Here is a 12,333-nt window from a genome sequence, read left to right on the forward strand (position 1 = left end):
CCACACCCCGCAGACCCAGCCCTCAACCTAAGTCTCAGGGCAGCCCCCCGGCACCTGAGGTTTAGCCTTTGCCGCTCAGCGAGAGGAGGAGAAAGGGTGATACTCAGGGAGGATGTTGGCCGGGAGGGGACCAGCCTTGCCTGCTTCCTCCAGCTTCATCCAGGAAGCCAGGCACCTGGTTTTGCTTGAGGCATTTAGAGATGTGGAGGTGGGGTTGCTGGTGGCACGTGTGTGTGTGTGTGTGTGTATGCACACGTGTGCGTGCGAGCAGGGAGCAGTAGGGAATCAGTATCTGCCATCAGGAGATAAAGACCTTCAGCATCTGTATCCCGAGTGCCCCCAGAGCTAGAGGAAGAGGAGAGAGCAGAGAGAAGAGAAACAAACCAGAAGGGAAAGGAGGGAGGGAGGAGAAATGCTTGCAGCATTTTCTGAGCAGATGCAGGACCTCTTAAGTCCTCACGAATATTCACTGGAGACACAAAAGGTCTCACAAAGGAATAATTGCTTTGGAATCCTGCAGAAGAGGGACTGGAATGGGGAAACTAGAAGAGGTGAGAAAAGGAAGGAGAAAGAGACGAGGCAGGTAGAGAGAGGAGGTGGCCCTTGTGGGACGAGATGCTTTCACTAGCATCACAGCTGTGGGAGTGTGGCTGGCCACTCTCTGTCTGCGGGAGACACACAAGCTGGGACAGAGGAGCCATCAGACTCCTTGCAGGTGGAGATGCTTTAAGACCCTAAAAGCTGGAGGAGGGCTGAAGGGTTGGCCTGGGGGAGACTTGGGACCAAGGATGGAGGCTCAGCTGGCATTCCCCGCCACCCCGGCACTCCTTCCCCATCCGCAGGCTAACCTCTGGGTCCTTCATCCAGGACTGTCCCCACGTTGATGTTGGGTGGGTGTGGCAGTGCCCCAGGCGGCCATGAAACTCTGTACCTCGCCACTGAGCTATGGGAGCCTGAGGTCTCTGCAGAAACCCGGCCACACCCTGCTACTCAAGGCCTTAGATTAGGATGCAGATTCAGCCTCAGATTAGAGTTCAGGCAGTGGTCTCAGTTCCTCTGAATGACCTTGAAAAATCCAGGCACCTCTTGCTCCCAGTTTCCGCAAGTGCAAAATGAGGCCAATATTCAGAATTGGAGACAAAAGTGGTCGCTGGGGTCAAAAAGAGTCGGACACGACTGAGCGACTAAATAATGCCAAGAAAATTGAAGAAGTGACAGGAGGGCTCGGAACCAGCCTGGGGGCTGGTCTTAGAGCAGGACTCCCGCCTGCCCCCCAGCCCCAGGCCATGGGGCAGGAGCCAGAGGGTCACAGCAGCTCCAGCCCACCTTAGACAGATGGGTTCTGCTCCACCCTAACTGCTCTCCTAGCAGGAAACCCACCCACATGCAGGGGCTGCCTGGCCCACACTGACCCCTGAGCTCCAGGCACCTGGGCTAGCCTGGTGTGTTCTGGGAGGGTACAGGGGGTGCTGGAGGAGTAAGGGCGAGGATGACAGACCAGGGAGAGCAGCCTGGAAATCTGAGGAGGCCTCTCCACATAGGTAGTGAAAGGGCTGGTTCCAGGGCACAATGCGGGTTGGGGATGGGGCAGGGGGGTGGTGAGGCTGGGCTCTCTCTGCCCAGGTCCAGGTCTTCAGAGAAACTAGAGGCCCCCGACTCTGCTACAGAGTAGACCACCCCTCCCCTACTTCCCACTGCTTGCCCACAGATGCGTCCCACATGCCCCAACCGGATCTTCTGTGGCCACGCCCCTTTCCTCCCATCCTTGTCTTCATGCTTCTTCTTCACCATGGCCCCCTCATGCACCTCCCCGACTTGTCCCAATACTGCCCCCCAAGACAGGGCACCTCAGATCATCTCTCTCCCCCAGCAAGTGTGTGCACATGTGCACACTCAGTTGTGTCTCTTTGCAACCCTGTGGATCGTAGCCCACCAGGCTCCTCTGTCCATGGGATTCTCCAGGTAAGAATACTGGAGTGGGTTGCCATTTCCTTCTTCAGGGGATCTTTCTGACCCAAGGATCAAACAAGGGTCTCCAGGGTCTTCTGCCTGCATTGCAGGCAGTCTTTATCATCTGAGCCACCAGAGAAGTCCCTGACATGTAGATAGCTATATTTTCTAAGCCCCTGGGGTTTGACCATGGACACAATGTCTGGAGAGGTACTGGCTGGGACCCGCTGCATTTGAGCCATGTCACACACCCACAGACACCTGCTCTGAGCAGCATCCTGGGAGGCTCAGCTCACCTCCGAGAAAAAAGGAGAGAGCTGAGCCATTGTCACCCAGCAAAAGCACTGCCAAGTTCTTCTGTCATTCAGGGCTTAGAGAGGCTACCAGGGCACCAGTGTTCCCAGAAAGGGTTTGGGTGTGAATAGAAAGGGTTGCTCTGCAGACTCCTGGGGGCACCAAGCAACTCAAGGTGGTTCCTGGGTGGGGACTGTCTTGGGGAGCTCAGGAACGCAGAGGTTTAGGATCATGAAGAGCCTCAGATATAATGGGATTCAGTCCTGCTGCCATGCTCGAGGTTAGAGGGAAGTCCTGTTATTGAAGAACGAGACTCTTCTCAGATCCACAAGGAAGACACGGGGACCAGCTTTCTTCGTGGGAGGGTCCGCCTTGTCCATGCTACCCTCAGTGAGCACTCCTGGCCTCTTTGTTGGGAGAACCAGGGGGGTCAGAGTCTCTGCCCTCTCAGCCTGAGAGTCCCTGGGGATGAGGGGTTGTTGAGGAATCCCTTCCTCCATCAGACTCAGCCCCAGCTGCTGTTTGCCCAACTGTCAGCCTTGTCCTGGGCATCCTCCCCCCACCACTCCCTGGCCCCACTCCAGCTGGGTCCTTAATGAAGAGGGTCCACACAGACACCAGGCAGCTGCTGGTGGGACGAGCATCCTCTTGTGGACAGAGCCAGCCCTTGCAGTCACCACGGTATTTCCCACCTTGTTCTATGGAATTTCACAGAAGAGGGTTGTTCTAAGTCCCCACAGTAACTCCCTCACCCCTTCCTTGCCCCGGCTTCTTGACTACCCAGTCTTGCCAAATATTTCGCGTGTGGTCGCTTGAGTAATGTCCAACTCTTTGCAACCCTATGGATTGTAGCCTGCAAGGCTCCTCTGTCCTCCATGGGGTTCTCCAGGCAAGAATACTGGAGAGAACTGCCATTAATTCCTCCAGCAGATCTTCCCTGGGATCCAACTCAAGTCTCTTACGTCTCCTGAATTGGCAGGCAAGTGCTTTACCACTAGCCCCACCTGGGATGTCCAATATTGCCAAATATTGGGTTGGCCCAAAAGTTCATTCGGTTTGGCCAACCCAATACTTAGGAACCAAGCCAAAAGATATTAGACTCTCAGGGGTAGTCCCTGGATCTCCCTAGGGTCCCTGGTATCCCTGATGAGCGCCCGTGGTGCTAAGCCGAAGTGTTAGACTTAAGGTAAGAGGTTTTGATCTACCACTTCCTGCCTCAGCCAAGTTATTTATTTTCTGAGCCTCAGTTTCTCCATATGTAAAATAGGGCAAATCCCAGGTTCATTTATGTGAGGATCCCATGCAGCTCCTGGTGGCTCAGACGGTAAAGAATGTCCCTGCAATGCAGGAGACCCTGGTTCGATCCCTGGGTTGGGAAGATCTCCTGGAGAAGGGAATGGCAATCCACTCCAGTATGCTTGCCTGGACAGTACCACAGACAGGGGAGCCTGGCAGGCTACAGTCCGTGGGGTCACAAAGAGTTGGACATGACTGAGTGACTGACACTCTCAACACTTTCCCAGGCAGCTGAGCCCAATAATTGTCTTCTCCCTTCCCTCCTCTCACACCTCAGGGATCCTAAGAGCTGTTTATGCAGGCTCCCCTGTGGCGCTGTTCCTGGATCTGTCACCAGCCTTCCTGGCTGATTCTTTGGCTTCCTGTAAGTAACAGCAGCCACCACCTGTGGGGAGTCTGTGATTGGTCAGACACCAGGCCACTTGCTTATTTTCTGCTCTCATTGACTCAGAGATGGAACAATCAAAGCTTGGGGTAGTGGTGTGCCTGGCGCCGAACATCTCCCTGGGGCAGAATGCTAAGTCAGAGTTCTCCCGAACAATAGTAGTCCTTTCAACACGCAGCCCCAATATGAGTTCATTGGCTGCTAGGCTCTGAGGTTTTCTGAGAAAACCCTGTCACAGGGTTCCTCCTACCCAGTCAACCCAAAGCCAGAGACCAAGAGCAATGGTTTATTGAGTCATATGGCAATGGTGGGTTGTCTTTTAAAAAAGAAAGAAGCTTCAAGGAGAGAAGCCGGACATGGCAGGGAAACGACACTGAGAGGAAAGGGGTAGTTTGACTTAAGCTGAGGCTCATTTACAGTATTTACAGTCAGGCCTGGTGGGGGCGGGGGTGGGAGCTGTGGGGCCCAGAGAGGGAACTGTAGGCGGGTTTGTGTCAGGGTCTCTCAGTAGCTGTGGGTTTGGCAGGGCTGTTGGGAGCAGAAGGCAGGGTCCCCAGTTACATGCCTGGTTCTACTCTGGGCAGGGCTGCACCCCACCCCCCAGAGCCTAGGGCGGGGTGGGAGGGGTGCTTTGGAATGTCTGTCTCCAGCTGTAATGGGCTGGTCTGGCTGCCAAGGAGAGGGGTGGATTCTCCACTGCGGGGGAGCTCCTGGGATGGAATTGGTACATTCACAGCAGCAGGTAAGGGGAAGGCAGGCGGCTGACCACCTTGACCACCGGGTGGAGCTCCTGGTTGGCTGGACCCAGGGTTGAGCCCGTGACCAGGAGGGACGAGCAGGAAGAGCCAAGCAAGCTGCATAGAGAAGGTGGTGCCTCTCAGGGTGGCAGTGGGGGTGAGCCTGCGCACCCACTGTGGCTGCAGGCTGGGCAGAAGTGCTCACAGCCCATGGCCATTAGAGCGTGTCGACAGTGGAGCCACAGAGGCGCCTCTGTGCGCCCCAGAGCCCGCTGTGGGCCCCAAGGGCCATCTCTCTCCAGCTCTCTTGTCCACATTTCTCCTCCGATTCTGTCTCTTTGGAATGGGACAGTCTGTCCCCCTGGGACTCTTGTCCCTCATTAAGGAGTCCCGGAGGACCAGAGGCGTCTCCTCCACCATCGTCCTGTCTCTCATGGTTCACTGAATCACCCACACAGGGAGGGAGCCGCAGTGCTGGATTTGTGGTTATTTTTCATGTAATAAATAAAGATTCCTTTGTGTGACTCTCGGGGGCCTGTCCCAGGCTGAGTCCTCCCGTGGCTCGGTCGCTCCCACTGTCCCCATGGCAACTACAGATGGTCAAAGGCCGTGGCGGTGGTGGGCGGTGCACTCGGCCTTGATGTGGAACTGTAATAATATGGGGAACCTGGATAAGTTCAAAAAAAAAAAAAAAAAAGAACAACAACACTGCCGGTCAGAAGAAAAAAATTGCACCATAGCCTCCCCCTGCCTCTGCTAACCTTTAAGACAGCGTGAGTTAATCATTGATCCCTCTGGCCTATCTGATCATCAAAGATTAACTCCTCTCTGGCCCTTATTTCCTCCTTCTCTAGGCTCACCTTTGAGTTTCTGGCCAGAAGGAGAACAGTGGCTTCTTGCCCCTCCCCTCCCCACGATTCCTTTGACCTTCAGCACCCTTGCATTGAGAGAGGGCAAGAAAGAGAAGTTACGCCTGGAGCCCTGAAGAATCAAGTACTGACTGGGGGATCGCTGGATGTTCCCCGGCCTTGCCCAAAAGGCACAAGATCAGAGGATCTTAGGAACCAGCGGGGATGGAAAGCTGACTGCTCAAGGGATATGTGGATTTGAGAGCCTCCTCCAGGCTGCTCTGCACACCCACAGGATGGACAGCCAGGGGAAGTTCCATGGGGAGGGCACAGCTCTATGCTCTCATCTTTCTGAGCTGAACTGGACAAAAGGGTGGCTTGAACTCACATGGCAAACAGAGCTCAAGTCAGTCAGCTTCCTAGTCATTCCTGGAACATGAGGAGGTAACAGGAGGAGAGAGGGGGGATCTTGGGAATGGAGACCCTTGGGGTCAGCTGCACTGTGCTACGGCTTCTACAGGCTCAGGTTTGCTCCCAAACCCTCCAGGTCACCCCTTCATGGAGACTCCAGTGGGATCCCTCACATTCATTTATGGGGCTTGGTTTCCTGATTTCCTTGGTTTCTCAACCCAACCCCGGCCCAGGGGAAGAGGGGCCGATGAGAAGCCCTGCAGTCCAGTTCACTATCTAGACCTCCATACTGAAGGCTGCTGCCCACATCTCAAGCCAAATATCAGGAATATGGTGGAACAGAGGGTCTCTGTGTAAGGGCTTTGGGGCTGAATCAAGAGTATTTTCGAGCCACTTAGATGGTTAATGAGAGCGACAGGATGGCACTGTTTGCAATCAGCACGCTCCCCAGCAGGAGGGTTGCTGGCACTCCCCTAGGCACCCTCCAAGATGTGGAGGGGCACAGACACGTGCCCTCCCCGTGGAACTTTCTTAGCCTGTCCATCCTGCAGAGATGTCCCCTCCACCCCCGCCCTCCCAAAGCCTGAGCCCTGAATCTTACACAAAACAAAGATTTCACAGACATGGCCTCAGGACAGAGAAGTGAGTGATGCCCAGAAGTCTCCCCTCCGCCTCTCCCCCCAGACAACTTGGTACCCTGCCTTTCCCTGACCTGCTCGGATTATGAATAACACCTGTCTCTCCAGGCCCTCCATCGAACTGGGGATTCCCAGCTCTCAGACCACTTTGGTCCAACCTAGCACCTCCACCCACCCCGAACAGTGGAGGGCCTGTGACAGTCCCAAAGGCAAACTTACTCAGTAAGCTGGAGTTGGGGAAGCGCCAGGCCTCGCTGTAGGAGGAGTAGGGGGTGTGGCCGTAGGCGTTGCCAGAGTATTCGCTTCCTGTGGGAGGCACACAGTGAGAGACCCATGAGGTGGATTCACAGCCTGAGGGCTGGGTCTGGGGGATGAGGGTCTGCAGGGTGGACACAGCGAGCCCTGGGGGACAGACGGGGCCAGGGCAGGGACAGTGGGAGCTCAGGAGACCCCTCCAAGAGCCCTTTGGAGGCCCCTCCGTCTGCATTCCTTTGGGGGGCAGTGCCTTTTCCGTCAGGGACTGGGGGTACCGCCCTGACACGACAGCTCTCACAGGAACCCCAGGAGTTAGATGTTATTATGATGCCTGTTTTCCAGATGAGGAAACAGAGACTTGGGGATCTGTAGCTCACACAGCTGCAGGGTTTGGTGGAATTTGAAAGCTGTGCTGTGACTCCAGGTTCCAGGTTCTAACCATTTCTGCTGCTGCCTGGACCTTCTGTAGAAAGGTCTTTCCAGGAGGGGTCAATGTGAGTGACAGAGGTTAGAGGTCAAGGAAGAACTCAAGGGAGTATAAACTGTGCTGTTGTTGTTTAATCACTAAATCGTGTCTGACTCTTGCGACCCCATGGACTGCAGTCTGCCAGGCTTCTCAGCCCATAGGATTTTCCAGGCAAGAATACTGGAGTGGGTTGCTGTTTCTTTCCCCAGGGGATCTTCCCAACCCACGTCTCCTGTATTGGCAGGCGGGTTCTTTGTAGCCTCCTTCAATATGCTTTGTTACAGAGGGGAGAGAGAGAGAGAGAGAGAGAGTGTGTGTGTGTGTGTGTGTGTGTGTGGTTGGGGATGGGTGCAGAGGATGAAAGGCAGAAAAGGGGAGGGGCCTGGAGAGCATGTGGGGCCTGAGACTTCCTCTGAAGAGACTCTTGTCCCATCTCAAACCTGCCACTTGAAGAAAACTCAGCACACGACTTACACAAAGCAAATCAGATCACCTGTTTCTGTGAGTGGATTCTTGGCCTCACTAGAATTACTTACCAAAGAAATGACTTAAGAATTCCCTTAAATAACAAAGCAGACCACCGCAATTACTGCTGGAACTCAGACGGAGCTTACGGTTGGCAAAGCACTTTCCCATACTCGATGTTCCTTTACTCTCACAACTGGGAGGCGCCCATCAATAACGCCAATTTATAGAAGAGGAAACTGGAGTGCAGCGTGAGTAAGGAGTTAGCCTCAATCCCACAGATGGGAAATGGCAAAGGAGAAGTTGACCTGAGAGGTCTTCACTCGAAATTCCAGATCATCCATTTATGCACTTGGGAGACAGTTCCATCCACAAAGCCAGGTTTCCACCAATCCTGAACTCCAATGAATGTCCACACCGCCTTCCAGAATCTCATCTGCTGTTACAAGTCAAGTGCCTTCTTTGGCTCCTGAACTCATTCCCAGACTCTGGGAGTGGGGCTCGAAGCTGCCTGGCTCTGGAGCTGGCCTGCCTGGAGCCAAATCTCTGTGCCCCATTTCCGAGTTGTGCAACCTTGGACAAGTCACTGAGCTGCTCTGAGCCTTAGTTTCCTCATCTGTCAAATGGGGCAGATTATTGCCCCTATCTCATGGGGTTGTGGGGAGGATTCAATTTGATAACATACATCAAATGTTTATGGCACCACTCTTGGAACAGAAGAAGCAGGCAAGGAATGCCAGCGTTTATGATTTCCCCATTAGGCAGGCACAAAAATAAAGCTCACCAGAGCCCCGCATCCATCATCCAACCAGTGTTAAAGCCTGAGTTGGGGTCAGTGGGTGCTGATTTCCTGCCAGAGAGGTAGGCAATTACACAGGAGGAATGGAAGCGAGGAGGAAGAGCCTGAAGGAGAGGAAGGCTTCTGGGTCCTTGTCCAGGGCATTAGTGACAGGCAGTAACACAGGAAGTTCATTAGGGGCAGGGATTAATCTAACACAGGTCAGATGAACAACAAATACATGGAAGAAGAGAAAGGAGGGAGGAAAAAAAGCAAAGGGATTAAAAAGAGAAAGAAAGAAACTAAGAAATGACCTCATCCAACCATTCGTTTCAGAAATGAAGAAACTGCTGCCCAGAGAGGGAAAGACATTGCCCCAGGCCACATGCTCCCTTAGAACCTTCTAGGACCCCGGCCTCTGGTACCTACTCCAGTGCTCTTTCTTGTATTCACAATGTGATCTGCTTTGTGTACTGCTGGTGTACCCCACTCCTCGGTTTCAGTGCATCCTTGAAGAAAGCCAATTATACCTTAGCAATGCTCTCAGGCCTTGACCCTACCCCAGCCAATGCCAACCTCAGCCAGCTCCAAAGGACAGGAAGAAATGTGGAAAATCCACCGTATTTGCCCCTCACTGTGTCGCTTATTCATGCATTCACTCACTCGCTTGCTTGTTCATTAATCCAGCACACACTTGCAGGGTACCTATGTGCTCTTGTCACACAGTAGTGGAGGAGAGGATGGGGCTGAGGAGGTGGTACACCCCTAGGTGCAGCATCCTTTCACCATCAGGTCCGTCATCCCACCTTCATCCACGGCAGATGAAATGTCCTTGCTCTCACGAGAGGCCAACCTGTCCTCTTTGCTCTGCATCCTACCCCACTCATCTTTCCATGGATTGGGCCCTCATAATTTACCCCTTCTCTTCACTCTTTGTCAACATCTCCCTTTCCAATTCATCATTCCCCTAGTCAGCCAACAGGCTCTGCTATTTTCTCTTTTAAAAATCCTCTTCTTAGCCCACATTTCTCTGCAGCTCACAGCCCTTCTCTGCTCCATGGTCTCTGCCCTCACCTCCTCATCCCCCCTCCAGTCAGGCCAACGCTGATCCCTTCAAATCCCTACCACCTCTACCCTGATCACTCCAAAGGTCACTTGGCTGACTCTGATTCAGTTCATCACTCCCTCCCTGCCTTTGGGTTTCATGGTGCCAAGTCCCCTGGTTTGCCACCTAACCCACTGGCCTTTCCTGCTCTCTTACCTTGTTGGTTCCTTCTCTGCTATATCTCTAAATGTTGAAGGACCCCAGAGCTTGGTTTGTGAGCCTTCTGTGATTTTCCATCCACATCCTCTTTCTGGTGACCTTGCATAATCCCTTAAGCATTAAATAACAGTTCTGCACAATGGCTGAAATGTATGTCCTAGTCTTTCCCAACTATAGATATACATCATGTGCCTACTGATGTATTAAACTGGTTATCTAGGAGGTGTCTCAATCCTAATATGGCCCAGTAGAATCCTTGACTTCCATATGCCAAATACTCTACCATTTCCTCTTCTGCTCTCACATACATACTTGCCACCACCACCCATGCCTTTTCCCAAACTTCAAACTTATCCTTGTTTCCTCTGTCATTAAACCCCTATGGCCAATTCACTAGTAAGTGCTATTGGCTCCACCACCAAAATACATTACACCCTCAATGTCTCTCTTCTCCTCCTTCCCTGCTACTTACCTGGCGCACGCCATTGTCATGTCCTGTATCAACCACTGCAACTGTCCCTCCCCTAAGTGGTCTCTAGGTATCCTCTTCTGGCCATCTACTATCTGATTTCCCAGTGACCCAGGTAGTCTTAAAATTTGACCCCGCCCCCCCCCCCCACCACTACCAATATCTCTTCATTGTGTAGTGCTTTTCACACTCACTCGCTGTTCTCAGTTATACTCACACTCTTCCCATGTGTGATCATGCTACACTACTAGTTCCTACCTTGGGGCCTTTGCACTTGCTGTTCTTTTGGGCTGGGGATGGCCTGCCCCAGTTTATCACTTGGCTGACCACTCTGAACACCTTCTCAGAGAGGCCTCTCCTGATCACCCAATCTAAAGTAGTTATCTTCTCTCCCTGCAGCTCTTTATTACATCATCCCATTTTATTGTCTGAACCAGAGTTTATCGCTATCTGAAATTATCTTGTTGATTCATTCGTTGACTTGTTTACTATACTTTTTTCTCCACTGTTAGGCTGTAAGCTCCATAAACAGATGGACCTGGCTTGGTCACTGCATCCCATACCAGAGAATCTCAACTCCTATTTGTTAAGTGAAAAGTAGTAAATGGATGCAAGGATGCAAGGATGGTTGAAAGGGTGGGTGACAGAAGTATGGATAATGGATAAAAGAAAGGACAGATGTATGAAAAGGTGCATGGAAGGATGAATAGAGGGATAAAAGGTTGAATAGATGAACTAAAGGATGGATGGATGATGAAAGACAGATGAATGGATGGGAGAAAGGATGGGTGAAGAAAAGATGAATAGAAGGTTGAATTGACAGAAGAATGGATGAATGAATTGAATTATGGATGGATGAATGGAAAGATGGGTGAAGAGATGAATGGATGGATGCATGAATAGAAAAATGGGTAGATGGATGGAAGAAAGGATGGATAAAGGAAAGATGAATAGAAGACTGAATGACAGACTGATGGAAGGATGGATAAGAATATGCATGGATATATGGGGAAAATGTGTGAAAGATGAATGTATGGAAAGATGGAGAGATAGATGGGTGTATCCTTCTATTGGAGTTGTTGTTCAGCTCCAAAACTGCTAAGAGGGCCATTAACAGTATTAACAGGGCAGGAACAGCAACAGCAACAATTAGAAGGGAAAACAGAAGATGAATAGACAAGAGAAATCTGTGCCTTGGTCTTATTCCTGTGTCGCTCTCTTATAGCTCATGTGGTTACTTCTGATATGATGGGAGGCAGCGTGGTGTAGCAGAAAGAATGCAAGATTTGAAAATCAAAAGAATAGTGTGTGAACAACCCAGCCACTTAGTATGATTATGATTATGATCCCCAAGCACACCACTTTGCTTTTCTAAGCTTGGTTCCTTATCTACATTAACCTAAGATTATATCAATGCTCCAGTCTTATGGTGAGGATTCAATGAGAAATAAACTTATACCTACGAATGGCCAGGCACCCAGAAAATGCAAACAAATGATCTCTTCTGTCCTTCTCTGACTGAAGACCCCACTAGCATGCCTTGCTGAGAGCATTTTGTATCTATCTCGAACGCAGTTAGGTGCTCAATGAAAGTTTGATTTTAATGGAAGAAACCCCCTTCAATCAATCAGGAGATTGTAACCACTGGTAAGAAATGGACAAATACTTTTCTACCAAAAAATTCCTTAAGAATTCATTTGCACCACCGAGTTACTAGGAACTAAGGGATGCGTTTAAATAACATTGCATTTTATAAAAACTAATTTGCATGAAACTTACTGGGTGCCCATCCACCTTGCCAGGCAAACCCCCTCTTGGAATTCACTTGTGGTCCACGGTGTACTTGTGTTATTATTATTTCTTTTTTCTGCAACACCCACTCAGGATGAGGTCTTTAGAGAAACCACCTGGGAGACTTTGATGAGAGGCCCGAGCCTCCCAGCTACCTCACAGGTCACACTCTGGGCCCCAGGAACCCTGTGCCCTGGGCCTGCCCCCGGGAAATGATTCATAATTAAGAGAAAAGCCCTGGGCTTTCTGTCTCTTCCTCCTCCTCTAAGCAGGCGGCAGGGAAAGG

At 51.5% G+C, this 12,333-nt stretch overlaps 1 protein-coding gene across 8 annotated transcripts in view; it reads right to left on the minus strand.

The window, feature by feature from the left end:
- Positions 1-4,197: 4,197 nt before the first annotated feature.
- PAX8 (paired box 8) overlaps positions 4,198-12,333 on the minus strand; it is a 65,219-nt gene continuing 57,083 nt past the window's right edge. For 5 of the 8 annotated variants that reach the window (XM_019970269.2, XM_019970264.2, XM_019970268.2 and 2 more), the window contains 2 exons: positions 6,779-6,865; positions 4,198-5,329 (listed from right to left, as the gene is read on the minus strand). In XM_019970269.2, coding sequence (XP_019825828.2) covers positions 5,253-5,329; positions 6,779-6,865 — 164 coding nt within the window. In that variant the 3' untranslated portion in view covers positions 4,198-5,252. The remainder of the gene's footprint in view (positions 5,330-6,778; positions 6,866-12,333) is intronic. The other 3 variants (XM_019970267.2, XM_019970270.2, XM_019970266.2) reach the window with 1 other exon arrangement.

This window comes from Bos indicus, chromosome 11 (genome assembly GCF_029378745.1).
Source record: "Bos indicus isolate NIAB-ARS_2022 breed Sahiwal x Tharparkar chromosome 11, NIAB-ARS_B.indTharparkar_mat_pri_1.0, whole genome shotgun sequence".
In the NCBI taxonomy this organism is placed as follows: Eukaryota; Metazoa; Chordata; class Mammalia; order Artiodactyla; family Bovidae; genus Bos; species Bos indicus.